Raw genomic sequence first — 18,264 nt, 5'->3', positions numbered from 1 at the left:
CAGTCCCCAACAATGTATTTCCTTCATTGTTAAATAAGCTCTTGCATAACATTTTTCCGATGTCGCAAGCCAATTTGCAAGCTGAATTTAGGAAGACTGAAATCTTTCCTCTTTGTGCAGTGAAAGTTTTAGAATGCCTGCCATCATATTCTGATCCAAACGTCAGGAACCCAGAAGGAAGTGCTGTTTCAGACACATTCATAAAATATATAGAAATGACAAGGAATCAAGCAGCAGAACAAGAAACATCAATAAAGAGAGAAAGAAGAAGCTTGATGTTGAGCCAGGTAAAAGTATTTCAGCAGAAGACTGAAAAATTTACATTACCATCTACCTCCAAAATTGCAATTTGCTCAAGTAGAAAGAAAGATTCTCGTAAGGCGAAGCCAGTAGAGAGTTCTACCGAGGAAGATTATGGTGGATATTCCTTGGCATCAGATGCTTCATTGAACTTGTCAGATATTGAAGAAACCTTCGAAGATACATCAAACCATGAGGTCCAGAATGATGATTATCTCCCTGCAAGTGAGGAGTGTAGTTCTGATTATGAAAGAGAATACTGACTTGGGAAAGTTACGAAAGTGGAGACCCATGGGTCATATATAAAATGCATGACCAGATCTGGAAACCTATGGAAGTGGCCAAATAAGGCAGACTGCCTTTTTTATCCTAAAAAGGATATTAAACAATCTATGAGTAAGCGAAAGCAGCAAAGTACGAAAAGAAAGCTTTTCCATGTGTCTATGGAGTTGAGCAAAAAATTTACAAATTGATTATGTACCTGTTTGAGAATATTTGATTATGAATGGTTATCTTGAATTTGTTTTGGTTTTATATTGAATTTATTATTTGATACAAACTGTATTTTTCTTAAAGAATAAGCAGTTGTGTTAAATGAAGAAATAAATAATTTTTCTTACTGTATTCTGACAATTTGTATTTTATATTAAAAATTATTGACTGCTGTATGACATAGCTGCAAAACATCCTCTCAACTACAGAACATGAGCGATTTATATTAGGAAATATTCGATGGACTATAGTTGTGACTTCATAATACAACTATAGTCCTAGATCATATATACCCAGATAGGTCGGCCTTATAGGCTTTGAGGTTAACAACTTTTGTCAGTTTACTACACTGCCATCTAGTTGTTACATAAGGAGTCACGTCATAATTCCCATTTGAATTGCATTAGTGACTGTACTGCCATCTCGTGTTCGTTTACGGCGGACGGGTGGCGATCCTGGCGGTTGTTCTCTTCAAAGTGCTGTTGATTTTAACTTAGCGATGAGTTATCTGTTACATATATGACCTAGGCTATAGTCCATAGTTTATAAAAAAAAATTCCATATATAAACTACATGTGGAATAACAAATGTGTTTGATATTAAATTCTGACCTTTCTGCAGTTGATAGCAAAAAAAAAAAAAAAAAAAAAAAAAAATTCGAATAGCATTATTTTGGAAATTACAATGAGAAATCTAAAAAGTGGTGTGATGTTGGACCACAGTTGTGTGAAATTACGGTAACTAAAAGAACAAGAACTACCGGTAATACATTATGAGAAATTACTTAGATTGCCATATACAAGAAATATGGTTTAATGTATGGCGAAGTAAAATGTTTGGACTTCGCAAACAGGAACAGGAAATACATATAGTTGATTACTTACTTACTCATGGCTTTTAAGGAACCCGGAGGTTCATAGCCGCCCTTATATAAGCCCGCCATCAGTCCCTATCCAGTCTCTACAATCATAACCCACCTCCCTCAAATCCATTTTAATATAATCCTCCCATCATCTATGTCTTGACCTTCCCAAAGGTCTTTTTCCCTCCGGCCTCCCTACTAACACTCTATATGCATTTCTGGATTTGCCCATATGTGCTACTAGCCTGCCCACCTCAAACGTCTGGATTTAATGTTTCTAATTATGTCAGGTGAAGAATACAATGCATGCAGTTCTTATTTTGGAGTTTCGTAACAAGCTGTTTTTTTATGGTGATGGGTTGTTAGCCCTTCATCCAATTCCAAAGCTGGAGGATCACCCCTCATCGGCTGTCCATGACTGCTTATTCAATATATTTGCAGCTACCCTCCATATCTAGAGGCCGTCTCCTCTATCTGCAACCTGAGGATGCACCATGACATGGTGATAGGGACCTACAATACATGGTCCATGTGGTTGATAGAAGTGAGATCCTTATTAATTGTTCCCAACATTGTATACATTAAGTTGAACTCTTCCATAGTTGTCATCTTATTTATTCACTTGAATCACTAACTTTTACTGACCACTTATTTCCACTAATCTAATCTGTATATTTTCAGACGAAGTAGTTTCTGCACTATCATTATATTTCCATTCCCACTTTCTTTATTATATTTGTATGACCACTTACTTATTATCTCTCCCTGGTTATTACTTGTATCTTATCCTTTTTCAATATTATTCCATTGCCTTACTGTCTTTTCTGTCACCAGTACCATTTTCACTTTCCTAAGTTTTGTCACTCATGCATACTATTTTCACTTTATCACTTTCCTATGTTTTGTCACTCATGCACCAACCTCTTTAAGTTATAACTTTTCTGTCCCTTACTTCTTCCCACTGACGTACTTCTATTCAGTGTCACTAATGTTACTTCATCTCTTCCAGTTCTTGTAGAATCTTGACTTCTTATCTTGGTTTCTTCTTCATCTCTCAATCCCTTTTGTAATTGCTGGCCCATATTTGTTCTTCCAGCTGGATTCACTGAATTCTTTTTGCTGTTCTCAGCTCCTGTATGACGTCCTTCGATTCTCCCCTGTCTACCTGATGCTGTCATCATTTTCTCTGTCAATCGCTTGTTGACATCCTCATCTACTGCTGTTGCTGCACTCTGCATTTTTACTTTGGTAGCTGGTCTCTCTTTTTGGTTCATTCCATCGCTTGCTATTCTTTCCTGTGTGATGACCTCTCCACCTTCTAATTTTCCAAATAGTTCTCCATCGTATGTTTTACTATAAAGTTTCTTATCTCCTCTTTCAGTTCTCTTTTTTCCATTTCATTAACATTTGTCTCTATCTATGTATGGTTCAAATTTTCCAAACCGAATTCTACATCAAACATCTCTCCATTTATCTTTAATTTGTCTCCATATAATCTAGTGAAATGACTATTTTTCCTTCCAGCCTTCATAAAAGGAATCAATATTCTTCTCCTGCATCTTCATATTCAAAACCATGTTCCAGACCAATATTTGAGTTTTTTAAGCACTTTCGTTTACTCAAAATTTTTTTTCTTTTGCCATTATACTTGAGAATTTAACTAAAATAGGTCTATTTACATTTTTCCCGATTCTGTATGCTTCTTTTATTTGTCCATCACTCACATCAATCCTGAACGAATCTCGTATGTTTCCAATGCCTGTTCCTTCTTCTTTTCCTCGATTCCAGCACACTCAGTTGAGTGACTTGGTGGTCGGGATTCCACAGTAAAATGCACTGTTGCTCGAAGAATCTACGTAGCTCAATGGTTAGAGCACTTGGTAGGTAGAGCCAAGGGCCCAGGTTCGATCCCTGGCGCAAGAGCGAATTTTTCTCCTCTAATATCAATTGTTACCATAACATGTATTCTGTAGGACCAAAAAATTAATCTTTACGTAGATACTTTATATTTTGTTTTGGTAATCTTTTTCTCACAAACCCACTGGCACAGTTCAGTCAGTTGAGGTGCTTGCTTGCCGATTCGAAGTTGTGCTCAAGCATGGGTTTGATTCCCGCTTGGACTCCCTAACCTGGTTGGGTTTTTTCCGAGGTTTTCCTCAACCGTCAGGTAATCTATGGTGAATCCTCGGCCTCATCTCGCTATCACTAATCCCATTGACGCTAAATAACCTACTAGTTGATACAGGTCGTTAACTAATCAACTAAATAAAATTCCTCACAAGAGATGCCATGTCTCCTTAACTAAGCGACAATTTCTTTCTTTGTTTGGTATGGAAGGCTACTTGCACTGAATGATAGGGGACATTGTCAAGCACTATTACAAAGTCAGGTGGCAAGTATGGAATTACTCACTCCCTCAACCATTTCTCTCGATGAGTCACCAGTAGTTGAGTGAGCCATCTTTATAAATGAGAAGACCACCATAAAAAATCCACTTTTTGAACCTATATGTATTATTATAAGTCTTTAGGACTTGTTTCCTTTTACAATAGCTTTAACATATTTTCCTTTCTGCCAGCATTTTTGGAAAGTCAAATCGGTGTTATCCAAGACTCATACAGATAAAATATTTGTCTTTCCTCTGATCTAAAGTGTTTTGTGATATTCCTGCAATGCCAATCAATAATGTTCGGTCGTTCTCAAAATGTTATCTCAGGTTGGCATATTGCACGCATAGGTCACAAGGTTATCTTTCCCTTGCATAACTGCCAGAGAGAAAGAACTACAAATATCTTCTGAAAAATACAATGTGTTCTATAAATTCTCGGAATTGTATGCTCCACAGTTACTCAAATTGTCCTGGCCAAGAACACCTACAGAGCATTCTGGAAGAACTCTATGAACAAAATGATTTTGACATGCAAGATAATGTAACATACCAACAGTGGATTCATGATGGACATGTAAGGATCACTTCCGTAACAAGTACTGTAGATTTTTATTGAGAAAATCTGCAGAACCACAGATCAACTAAGAGTCCATCATTACACAGCAAAATCTCAGTCCTCTTATGTCAGAACACTGAAGGATAAGCTGTTACCACAATATAAAGCTGTTATATTGTTGTACTTTGAAGTAAACTACGCCTTTGTATGCCAACACACTATATACAAGGATTTCACTGAGAAACAATTCAGGCTACATTACATCCCTTTGTAGAGTATTATAATCAGTCATTATCTAACAATGTCAAAACCCCATTCTTTAAGTTTCTATATAATAAATTACTCTCTTGACAATACAGCTCATACAGTTCACTGTTTCTTGAAAAGTATTTTAGAACATTTGGTGACAATAATTCTCCAGCTGAAAAAAGTGCACTATTTCAGTGATGGAGCAAGTTCACAGTATAAGAATCGTATTTTTTTTTTTTTCAATTTATGTTACCATGAAACTAATTTTCAAATTACTGCAGAATGGAATTTTTTGCAACATCACATGGTAAGAGCTCATGTGATGGTATTAGAGGCACAGTAAAACAACTTGCGACTCATGTTAGCCTACAAGCCACAGTGACTAATCATATTTTAACCCTAGAAGACTTGTATAACTGGACTAAAAACAAAGTTTTGGACATTACTTTCTATTATAAAAGTGATGAAGAGATCCAGACCCATGCCCAAAAATATGGAATAGGCTCGAGTATGCTAAAACAGTTCCTGGTACCAGAAGTTCATCACAGATTTGTTCCAATAAACACAATGAAACTAAGGATGTATTTACTATCTTCAGATGAAGAGGGAAGTGTATCAAGAGTGACAGGTGAAACTGCAATTTCAGTAAATGCTGATACTTTAAAAGTTGGGAAATGTGTTGCAGTAATGTATGATCAACAATGGTATATTGGATTCATTGTTGCGTGACGAAACAGACGTTTCTTGTCAAGTTCATGGTTAGAAAAGGTGACAGTGAACTTCAGTGAACTTAAGTTTTCATACCTCAAAATCTGTGCTTCAGTGGCTGGCCATGATAATATCTTTGAAAAATATTGGAGTGCAAGAGGTCAAATGACTTTATTGTCAAACGCCTGGCATTAGAAAACAACAACAACTTAAGTTTTCATGGCCACAAATAGAAAGCAGATGTCATATTCCCTTTCATAATGTTCTTTATGAAGTCCCATCAGTTTAATGCAATAGTGGACGACACTATAGGTTTACTCCTTCAATTATTATTCAGTTAATGATCGAGAAATTTCTACATTTCAAGACTGATGAATAGAGAGCGGAATTTTAGACTCTAAAAAGTGGCATTTTAGGTGCCTAAAATAGGCTCTTAAACTCCTTTATTTAGGCTCTATAAAATAAAAAAATAGGCTTTTCTTGTTAAAGAATGTCACTAATATAAGATTCAACATTTATTTAATGCAAAATTCTAGAATTAAAAGAAACTTCCACACATTTCACAAGGGTACACAAAAACACATGCATACACAAAATGAAGACATTTTGTATTTAAGTTAGTGCTTTTCATTCACCAATCACATTTCCATAGTTTGCTTCACAGTAGATGATCAGCACCTATGGTGGCTATTGTGTCGCTCACTGCTGTGCTTACAAATAGTGAGAAAAAAGGAAGGGGTTGTTATAGTCAGAGGCAGCGATTTTGGCAGATGACCTCAATGACATTTCCAGTAGGCGAGCCAATGTTTTGTGAGAACTGCAAGAATGAATTGCGATAACACTGTCTGTCTTTGTTTATATGTTCACACTCACCTCTCGTATCGTCATTATTAATTAATAAACACACCATAGTACAGTCCGATTCATGGGAGTGCCATAAATGTCTTTCGTTCGCTTCCTGCATTTTCTAAATTAAGAGGAAAAAAAGCATTGCATAACCAGAACAAAGAAATTATTGCAAATTTTTATTACTTCATGAAGCGACAGGCGAAAAATAGATATGAATTGTGTCAAATTGTCTTCATTAATAACAAACATTCATGAAGTATGAGAATGAGTTGCAGAAGCGGTTCGATATGAAGAGCGATAAATAACCAAAAGAAGAGGCATGCTGAAATAAGAAAATACGTAATTCGATAAACTAGGCAAGAAACCTCATGTTCCAAAGGTTTAATGGAAAGAGATGAATATAAGAATTTAATTTAATGAATTAATTCATATGCAGCATGTGTTACAAGAAATGGTAATGCTTAGACAATGAGGCAATCTCTGAGCAATAGATCACGAGAAAAGACGTCGATTCGATTCTTGTGTTGTTTAGTCTGAGTCTGATGGATGATTTTTTTACCGTGGTAATTACTACACTTGTCGCATCCGCCATTAACAGATTTAAATTCTTATTTCTTAAGACGTCCCCAAACTACGGAACGCAAAAAATGTGTCACTTTTTTACCATCTTCATAGTCTGTGATAGCAATTTCGCTTTTTCTCCAATAACAAGGTTCTTTTTCTTTGTGGCGGCCTTCTGAAACGAAAGGCCAGAACTTGAATTATCCTTTTCGTTTTTTGCCTTGTAAACTTTAGCACCACAAGAAAAGTGAAAATTTGGTAATTTTTGGCAAAAAAAAAAAAAAAAAAAAAAAAAAAAAAAAAAAAATCACTTTTTTTTTTGTAGAAGATGAGTTATTATTTTATCTGCAGATGTTTATGCAGCTGACCTAGTTACTATAATTTGCACAATAATTGTGAACGCAAATATCAACATTCATTTGTGCCTTAGAAGAACAGGACAATTTTCGGTTAAGGAGGTATTGTACACCTAAGGAAATGGAGGAAATTATCATTTTTTTCTATTTAATGAATGAACGTTCCTCAAACGTATTGTGAATAAAACAGAGAAGAAAGTATTTAAAAATATTCAAAACTGTAAAAAATATCGGGGAAACTAATTTTCCTGCACAAATTGCACCAATTGAAAAATATAATTACCATTCACAATAAATATTTTATGATTCTAAAAATATGTTTATTAATCTAGAAGTATTGCTTGATGACTATACCAAATTCCTGCACAAAATTCATTCAGCATATGTACAAATTAATTTTTTGGATTTTACTAAATTTATACTATCGAAAGGTTTTACATAACCCCTTAAAAATGCATGTGTTAACTGTGTTTTTGTCTATTCTGTGCTACCAGATGTTTGGTTTTTTAAATATAATTCATAGTACTCGATCTGTCATACTGAATTCGCATAAATTTTATTATTCGTAATTTTCGTTTCGAAAACCTCTGTGATATCAAATTTAATTTCTCACACATTTTGTCCCACTCCACAACTTCAGGGATAAATTCGGACAAAATAGTACCATATTCATATTCTGTGATCTCAAAGATCCCCAGATATCTACTTTCGTCGAGATCAGATAACATAAGATTGCTCACTACCTTCTGCCTTTTCACCAGTACCTTAGGAGATGGTATTTTAAAAATCTAAGAATGTTTAGCCAAGAATGTAGAGAATTAGTCATTTTAAATTTTAGGTCTCTACGCCTGCTAGTTCAAAATACTTTAGTGAATTTTTAAAACCGTCAAATACTTTCTCTCTCCTCTCTGCCCCGTTAGGGGATAAGAAAAACTCTCAAAAGTTATTTGAAGGGAGTACATGAAGTTGATTTTTTTTACATTCTTTATACGTTTTAGAAACAATTCTGAGAGACAAATAGTCTAACCCAATTTTATAAAGGGGACTTTGTTTTAAATTTAAAGGCTGCATGTCGGTTGGTTCAAAAAATAAATCAGTATAATTTTTTTATCATATTTCATAAAACTCTGTTTTATCTTTTGACTAAAGATTAACAGAAGCTACATCTAGGGTTTAAGGTGATGAGTCAGTCAGTCTGTTGATTACAGAATACTTTTTTTTATAATATAGGTTGTCTTTATACTTCATAGTAACGAGGAAAAGGTTATGCAACAGCAACTGAAATTATCTCGAAAACTGTGTGTCGGGAACTGGTCCCTTTTCATATGCATGCAAACATTATAGACTACTGCAGTTTTATAGTTAGCTAGTATATGTGCATAGTTTCTGGAGGTGACTGTTCGAGTCCACTTGGATATGTTTACTCTCATGTCCCAACCATTGCTTGTCCCAACCTTGCAGCAGTAACTCGCTCTGGAGTTCACATTAACAAAATCCATCTGCCAAAATTCCTCGCTCCTACTGTACATGCTCTGCCCATCTCAAACGTCTGGATTTTATGTTCCTAATTATGTCAGGTGAAGAATATAAAGCGTGCGTTCTGCGTTGTGTAACTTTCTCCATTGTCTTATAACTTCATCCCTCTTAGCCCCAAATACTTTCCTAAGAGCCTTATTCTCAAACACCCTTAACCTCTGTTCTTCTCTCAAAGTGAGAGTCCAAGTTTCACAACCATACAGAACAACTGGTAATATAACTGTTTTATAAATTCTAACTTTCAGATTTTTTGACAGCAGACTAGATGACAAAAGCTTCTCAACTGAATAATAACAGGCATTTCCCACATTTATTCTGCATTTAATTTCCTCCCGAGTGTCATTTATATTTGTTACTTTTGCTCCAAGATATTTCAATTTTTCCACCTCCAATTTTTATATTTCCATTTTGTACAATATTCTGGTCACGAGGCATAATCATATACTTTGTCTTTTCGGGATTTACTTCCAAACCTATCGCTTTACGTGCTTCAAGTAAAATTTCCGGTTTTTCCCTAATCGTTTGTGGATTTTTTCTAACATATTCACGTCATCCGCATAGACAAGAAGCTGATGTAACCCGTTCAATTCCAAACCTGTTTGTTATCCTGAACTTTTCTACTGGCATATTCTAGAGTGAAGTTAAAAAATAAAGGTGATACTGCATCTCCTTGCTTTAGCCCACAGTGAATTGGAAAAGCATCAAATAGAAACTGACCTATATGGACTCTGCTGTAAGTTTCACTGAGACACATTTTAATTAATCGAACCAAAGACACATATAGACTACTGTAATATTTGTTTAGTTTTTGGAGGTGACTATCCAGAGTCCAATAGAATATTCGGGCGTGCATGTTTACTCTTATGGCCTACCCATTCCAGCTGTGACAAAGATAACAACCGATCTTGCAGCGGTGAGTAACTCGCTCTCGAGTTCACATTAACAAAATCCATCTGCCAAAATCCCTGGCACCTACTATATCTGTCTTGGAATGTAAGAGAATGCTTATTTGGGTACAACCCAGCAAGTTTGTGTTAAATTGCTGACAGACAGAGGAAGATACAGTATAATAATAATAATAATAATAATAATAATAATAATAATAATAATAACAACAACAACAATAATAATTTGTCCCACAGGCGTTCTTTTACATGCCATGCACACTTAAATGCCACGGACCTGGGCTGGGATCGAACCCGCAACATCGAGCACAGAACGCCAGCGCTATACAACTACCCAGGCCGACTGAAAGTTGGAATTTTAGGATTGAAAGATTGTAAGAATGAGAAGAGGTGGTCCGAAGGTACTTCTCTACTGTGTTGTTCACTGCTAAGAAGGAGTTGTTGTTATCCATCTTGGAATGTAAACGGTACAGGATGTTAAGAAAAACAGTAAACAGTTACGATAAATGATGCAAAAATTAAGAAAAAACTTAAAAATAGGCACTAATGTCGAAATAGGAATTTTTAGGCACTATAAAACTCCTTTATTTATACCTATATTTCCATGAAAAATGTAAATATTAAATCTCAAGCATGTATGTATCAAGGAAAAAAATAGGTTTTTGCCTAAATTCTGCTCTCTACTGTTGAAATAAGAGTTTAAGGTACTGTATGTGAAACAATTCTTTCACGTTTAAATGGTTATATCAATGGGAAGCAATCAAATTTACCTTTCCCAAGAAAAACTACAAACATGGCATAGACTACATACTGGTACAGGAAATATTCCAAAATTGCTTAATGAAAGCGAAGACTTTACCAGGAGCAGATATTAACTGAGATCATGTCCTGCTGACGGGCGAAGTAGATATTCATCTGAAGAAGATAAGAGGAAGACAGGTGACGAAGAAATTGAACATGGAGAAACTGAAGAATAAAAAGGAAGGAAGAAAATTTGAAGAAAGCCGCTACATTAGAATCCACACTTGAGAATAGTAATGAGTACTGGACTCGTGTAAAAAGCTGCATGCAGAAAACAGCAGAAGAAACAATAAGATACACAGGTGTGAGAATTAAGAAACCTTGTGTCATAGGGAAAACGTTGAAGATGGAGGAAAGGAGAAAATGAAAAAAACATCTACACACAAAACGTAAAAGGAACTACAGGAAACTTAATAACGAACTAAGAAGAGAAACTGATAAGGCAAAGGGCCATTAGATGAACGATAAATGTAAAGAAATAGAGGATCTAGAGTGAAGAGAAAGATATACAGTAATTTAATGTACCACGAAGTAAAATGTTTGGACTTCACAAATACGGAAAGCAAATCCAAGTGGTTGATAGAGGATGAAATCGGAAATGAAAAAAACAGACAAACCAAGAATATTGAATAGATGGACGAAATATGTGGAAGAGTTATATGAGACAGGCAATCGTCCAGGTAACTTGGCTATAGAAGCCGAAGCAGCTGTATCAGAAGACGAAAAAGGATTTTCTATTTTAAGGGAAGAAGTTGAAATGGCATTTAGGGAAATGAAGAATGGGAAAGCAACAAGAGTTGATAGAATCCCCATTGAATTGAAGAAATGCTTGGGTGAAGACAAGAAGGAAATTCTATCATTATGCAACGAAATATATGAAAAAGGCGACTGGCCTGAAGATTTTATCGAGACAGTGTTGCTTTCAATACCGAAGAAAAATAATGCCAAGAAATGTAATGAGTTCAGGACTATCTGAGATCACACTCGGCGAAGATTCTTCTGTGAATACTGAATTGACGTTTATATTCTAAGATGAAAGAACAGTTGGAAGAAGACCAGTTTAGCTTCATGAAGGGAAAAGATACGAGAGATGCTCAGTCCCCAGACCTTAATCCAATTGAGAATTTGTGGGATAACCTTCAAAAAAGCTTTCTAGAGGACATTGAAAACATTGAGACTCTCGATCAGCTATTCGCACGTCTCCAAATTCACTGGCAGAATATTGGTCAAGATGAAATCTTTCATCTCATATCTTCAATGCCAAGGTGTCGAGCAGTACTGAATGCAAGAGGTGGTGCTACTCGTTACTAATGACAAAAGTTTTGTGTGAAGTTGAGAAAAATAGCAGTATTGTAAAGATTTCAAAGCATTGAGATTTTAAAACTTTAACTTTTTCATTCTGAGAACAGGGTTATGCGTGTTTTTTTTAACATTATTACACATTTCCATACCATGTAGAATGTTTTCTTATACATAAATAATACATAATAATACTTGCATATCATGTAGTATGTTTCTTCATTGAGAATTAAATGAAAAATATTGTGTTCCTTAGACAATTTTGATGTGTGTATTTTCAAAATTGAGATGGTGTGGTGGAAAACGTATGTAGATTTGTTTGATTTGACATGAAATGGCCCAGGAAAGGTTTTCTATTAATGCTTGGATAGGGGTTTTGGGGACACCATCATAAGACTTGTGGTTTTACCTCAAAGACTGAATGGTGCTTCATACATAAATTTTCTCCAAGAAAATCTTCCTGGGTTATTGCAGGATATCCCACTGGAAACCAGGCAAGAATTGTGGTATCAGCACGATGGAGTACCTCCTCACATTACCTTCCTCAACGATAGACATGTCAGCTGGCTGGTGAGAAGTCCTGATCTCAATCCCTTAGACTTTCTTCTGGGGATGCTTAGAAAATAAAGTGCACTAAAGAGAAGTGTATACCTTAGAAGATCTGAGGGAATGTGTGGTTGAAGCTGTTCACAGGGTCACTCAAAATGATATACTGAGAAGAGTCAGCGAGAGTTTTCTATGACATTCATCATGTGTCACTGCCAATGGAGGGCATTTTGAGCATCTCTTGTAAATTGCATGTAATTTTTTCGAGAAAGTTTTTTTTTTTTTTGTACTTTTCTCATTTGGCTTAGATATCCAGTTTCCACGTTTTGTTTTAATTTGGTACATCATTTAACATTTACGTTAAGTTAACCTTTTACAGTCTAAAATTGCATTCAATAATACCGTGTGCCTTAATGACTCATTTTGAGGAGTGGTAATTTAATGTAGTAAAACTTATTACAATTTATTTCTGATATCACAAGATGTGTATTTCCGTTTAAAATTCCAATCACTAAGCCACAAGTACATTATTTCATTGCCTTCCTATCCTAAAGACAGACGAACGCAAGGAGTTGTTTTTGTTTATGTCTGCTACAGGTCACATCATCTTGAACTATTAACTCAGCTCTGTCAGTGAATTCTGCACCTGCTGGAGTTACTGCAGTAGCCATAATGTTGCCAATGTTTCATAAAAACATAACAATTTCCTTTAAAATGGTGAATGTTAGAAAAAAAAAACTTTTTTAGATTTTTCAAATCTCTCCTCATGATCTATTACCAGTTTCATTTTGGTGCAGTGGTTGCCTTCCACCCTGTATTTGCAATGTTATGTTCCTGGACAGGGATTTGGGATCACCAAATGTTTTAACTCGAAGAATTATAAAAAAACCTGAGTCCATTATCTAATTTCATTATGAACATTTATTTTTAATCTATTTTGTATGAGCTTCCAAATATTAATTTGAGCATACAAGAATACACATGTTAACAAAGCTATTGCGTCACTATTAAGAACTGTCTCATAATCAACAAAAGTAAATAAATAAATAAATAAGTAAAAAGAAGCGTGCACAACACAAATCAGATCAGAAATTAAATAATATTCCTATATTTTACACCAGCAACAACAATAATTAATAATCTCATTTGGTAGCTAGGTAGAAGTATTTCTATTTAGAATTCATAAATATATACACGTACTTACTTTGTCTGCACAGCCCTGTGAAAACTAACTCTTCTAGTATATGAATGGTTATTATAAAATCCATCTGCATCACTGTTTAATCTAAAGTCTAAGTCTTGCAATGGCTCTCGGTTTTTCTTGTGTTTTGACGGCTTCAGGATCTACATAATAAAACCATTAAATAAATAAATTAATTAATACACAAATAGTACATACATTCACAATTTAAATTGTTTACACGTTGTAATTAGGCTATGTTGCTGCTTTAAGGTAACCTTTATAAGATTAACATTAAATCATTTGCATTATAGTATTTTGACTTTATTATTTACTGTAGGGCAAAACATCTTTTAATATCAAGAGTCACTATGAATGTCTTACATCAGACTTTCTTAACACTAGAACTTCCACAAATTCAGACTATTATGTTGTGGACATTAAAGTTTACTCTATTCATCTTTATTAATGAGCAAAGATATCTTTTTACAAGCAGTTCATCTACTGTACCCCGTAAATGGCTTCGCTACTTCATCCAATGGATGCTATATTTAAAACTTTTCACACTAAAAATGTACTGTCCTCATCCAGATATCAATCAGAGATAGGCACGATAACCATTAGGCCATTGAGGATCTTTCCTGAAATCTGTCACTGCCGTAAGACAATAATTGTAAATACCGGTACAAGATATGATCAAAATGTATCAGAATGTGAAAATAAGACACTTTTAGAGCTCACACTCTTAATCTTCAAGGTACAGTGGAATTCCTAATATTTGGCACCCAGATATCCGGAAATTTCAAAACAATGGCACTTTTGAATAAGGAAAATAAAAATAAAAATACGAGGGAAAGTCAGTAAGTAAATTACAAACTGAAGTAGCGACCTACTTTTTTTAGTTAGGCACCTGAAACTACCACCGCTAGATTGCAGTATTATCAATGTTCACACAGTTGCTGCACACGCTAAACAAAGAAACAGGCATCTAGATCGCTGGAAGTGAGAATGGAAGTCACCATTTTTTAAGTGGACAAGAACCTGTGTTCCCTCTGCAGACTTCTGTTACATGCTATATAGATGTGCAGTACATACACTGAGATGATATCACAAGATGCTGATGTTAGGTGCCTCTTTTGGGTGCATAATTAGCTATTACGTGAATAATACGCACTTCTTGCCCGCTCGATAAGTGATGGAACAGTTAATTCACGGTCTCAGCCCCTTTTCGAGATAGCCAGGTAAGTGATCTAGGTAGGTTTGGGGACAGCACTTGCAAAATGGTGGCATCTTTGCACGAGTGTACCAATTACTATGTCTTTAAATAACCTATAAAATAGTTTTCCAATTAACTGGAAAATTCAATTATCCAGCAACTGAAAAAAAAAATAAATTTACACATGTAATTTTTTTCTACACGATATCAACTCAAAACATTTTTGTAGACATGTTAATTTTTCGTACATGGACAGCAAATAAAAACTGTTTTACACATGTTATCCCACCTCGATATGCACACCATTAGTGGCACAACACACGTCCAACCTGTACTCAATTTCCTGTCATGTGTTTGACAGCATTACCGATGTTACGTTCGAAATAGCTGCACAGATGTGGCAGCGTAAATCAGGAAGGCCATCTAGTGTTGTTTGATACACTTGAGTTTCCAAAAAAACCTCACAGAAAAAAATCAAGTGGAGTAATGTCTGGTGATCTCGGTGGCCAAGCGATGGGTTCAGCTTGTCTCCCAATCCAATGCCCAGGTAATGCTTCATCCAGAATGTCCCGTACCACTAGTGCATGATGGCATGGTGCGGTCTTGCTGCAAAATTATACCAACGGGAAGCTGAGGCAGAGCATACTCCGTCAATATGTTGACATAGATGATTCCAGTTACAGTTTTCTCAGTGAAGAGGTAGGGGCCTATGACCTTATCCTTCATTAGTCCACATCACACATTATGGAGGCTTCCTGCTGCACGCAGCTGTCTGTCCCATGCCACAATTGATGTGTAGGTTGGAATGTTATCAGCAGTCACAGCTGGTACTCCCATAGAAAACGATGCTGCACCCATGCTACAGTCTTCACTTCGGCAAGAGCAAGCACGCAGAACACTTTCTGCTGCGGAGTCCACATCTTAACTGAAACTATGGTTACACTTTCCAGACGTATACAGTAACAGCACATGTGCATTACTTTTGCGGATTCAACCACAAAACATAAAATATTTTGTCTCTTTGTTACTTAACTGGAATTTCTCCATTTGTTTTCATGTAATAAATATTTTTTTTATACTGGGTTTAAGCCGGACACTTTTTTAATATTTAAATTATATACTGAGTATTGTACATTATTTTCTGTAGGTGCTATTAAAACTAGGTCATCTGCAAATATCAATTAATCTATTTTTAAAATAATTATCTGGCACTGACCATGTTGAATTTGTCTCCATTCCTGAATAATTTTATTCATGTACATTACAAATAGCAAGGGGGGCGGGGGAAGGCAACAACCCTACCCTATTTTACTCCTGTGTTAATTTCGAGTCTTTCTGAGGTCCTTATTAATTTTAACTACAATTAAATTTGTTTTATAAATACTGTGTAATTATTTATAAACTGTTGTGGCAAATGTTGTGTGCTAGGATTTCTAACAATTTTATTTCTATTTACATTATCGAAAGCTTTCTTAAAATCAATGAAAGCAAAATGAGTTTGTATATTAAATTCTCTATGTTTCTCTACCAGTAGCTTCATTGAGAAATATCCATCATGACAAGATCGGCCTTTATGGAACCCATTCTGTTTTTCTCCAAGAAGGTTTTCACAAAGTTTATTTAATTTTTTTTTTTTACTCGCTTTCAAATCTCATAAGTCTCAAATGAATGGGACTAAACAACCTGTTGACGTCTTTGATCGATATTTAATAATTTTATTAAACATTTGGAAGCTAGTATCTCAATAATTCTGTTCAATAGGATGAATACGTTTGTTCTTTAAGCCTGCAGATTCTTTTTAAATCTGATTTTATGGCAGAAAGTGGTAACCTCATTTCTGCTTCTGCATTTATTTAGTCTTTTAGGATATTTTGTTCTTTTGGTGGACACACATGCAAACAATCCAATGATAAAAGTAATACAGTAGAACCCCGATTATCTGTCACTCTATTAACTGATTGGTGAATTATCCGTCTGTCTTTCTCTCGTTTTTTCTGCAGAAATATATAAAGTACTGTATATTGTATTAGCACGTTATTTTTTCTAGAGAGTGTTATTACAAGCAGTGAGGGAAGTGAGATGGTATGCGACGGTATGGAATACTGCCACTGGTTTCTATAGCCAGAAAACATACCATTAGTGAAAAATAACATACCGTCACTGAAAAAATGTGATCATAAAAATTTCTTTATACATTTCTTCACAGCAAAGAGTACTGTGACAGTGACGTGAGATTCGAACTCACGACCAGCGTCCCGCAAGAGAGCAGATCGCGCGAGTCGACACGGGCCCCACGGAGCACTGAGGGACGGCGCGCGGAGGAGAGAAGAGAGGGGAAAGGGCCTACGTGGCGAGGGAGTTTGCGCGCGCATCCTCTGCTTGCCTAGAGAGGCCGAGAAATCCGTCGAAGTGGAAAAATCGCGAATTCGAACTTTCTCGGTTACGTCGCTGTGGTTATAAATTACGGACGCGAAGGAACGACAGATTCATTCATGATTAGTTCAGTCAGTAAGCCAGTGAACAGAGCAAGCCAGTCAGTCTTGTGTACCGGAGTTCGACTCGAGTGTGTGTCCGCAACTGTGTCAGCATCCGAAGACCTGAGTTCGAGTGCAGTGGACCGCAGTTGGAGGGACCTGAGTTCGAGTACAGTGGACTGTCTCTGGAAGTCTGTGGTTCGAGATACTGTGAACTCGAGTGACTGAGCTAGAAGAACTGTGAACTGACAGTTTTGATTTGTAAATAGTGCTTTGTAAATATTAGTTAAGATTAACAGTTCGTTGTTGTTCGTAATAGTCCAAGTAAATTGACATTGTCGTCTGTGGAGTGCACTAACGAATACTGTGTTACTGTGTGGAGAGCAAATCCTATTGTTGAGATAATAAAATTTCATTGTTGTTTATTTTAAAAACGTTACACTGGTGTCAGAACCGGGATATTATCGACAATGGAAAACCTACAGCAGATCCTGCAAGCCATCGCGGAAATGAAAGCAGAAATGAAAGACGAAATGAACAAGCACATCAGTGAGTTGAAGAACGATATAAGTGAAGTGAAAACGGAGATGAAAAGTGACATAAGCGGAGTGAAAGGCGACATAAGCGGAGTGAAAGATGACGTCACTACGCAAATTGAAAGCGTTTCAGCCCACGTAGATGGAATTGTCGCCATCGTGAAAGACGAACTCAAAGCTGATCTTGACAACCTAAACAAGAATTTTACAACTATAAACGAGACAGTAACCGAATTGAGACAGGAGATAGACCATTTCGACGGCAAAATCCGCGATCTCGAGCGTCGTCAAGAGCAGACGAGCGAGTTGCTGGACAAGACGAGTGAGGTGATGGACAAACACGCCGAGGAAAACAAGCACATACTCACGTTGATGGACCGACATGCTGAAGAAAACAAGCACATCCTCGCGTTGGTGGATCGCCAGGCTAGAGAACAGAAACAGATAGT

The 18,264-nt window shown here is 36.0% G+C and overlaps 1 protein-coding gene across 5 annotated transcripts in view; it reads right to left on the bottom strand.

Annotated features, from left to right (window-relative positions):
- Positions 1-18,264, bottom strand: part of LOC138700177 (serine-rich adhesin for platelets-like) — a 93,548-nt gene that overhangs the window by 51,186 nt on the left and 24,098 nt on the right. For 4 of the 5 annotated variants that reach the window (XR_011332286.1, XR_011332287.1, XM_069826595.1 and 1 more), the window contains exon 3: positions 13,614-13,753. Coding sequence is in view for 3 of the 5 variants with exons in the window: in XM_069826595.1 (XP_069682696.1) it covers positions 13,614-13,753 (140 nt within the window). In the remaining 2 variants the exon portion in view is untranslated. Of the gene's footprint in view, positions 1-13,609; positions 13,754-18,264 lie in introns of those variants that run through there. The other variant, XM_069826597.1, reaches the window with a different exon arrangement.

This window comes from Periplaneta americana, chromosome 5 (assembly GCF_040183065.1).
Source record: "Periplaneta americana isolate PAMFEO1 chromosome 5, P.americana_PAMFEO1_priV1, whole genome shotgun sequence".
NCBI lineage: Eukaryota > Metazoa > Arthropoda > Insecta > Blattodea > Blattidae > Periplaneta > Periplaneta americana.
This window is presented reverse-complemented; position numbering and strand designations above follow the sequence as displayed.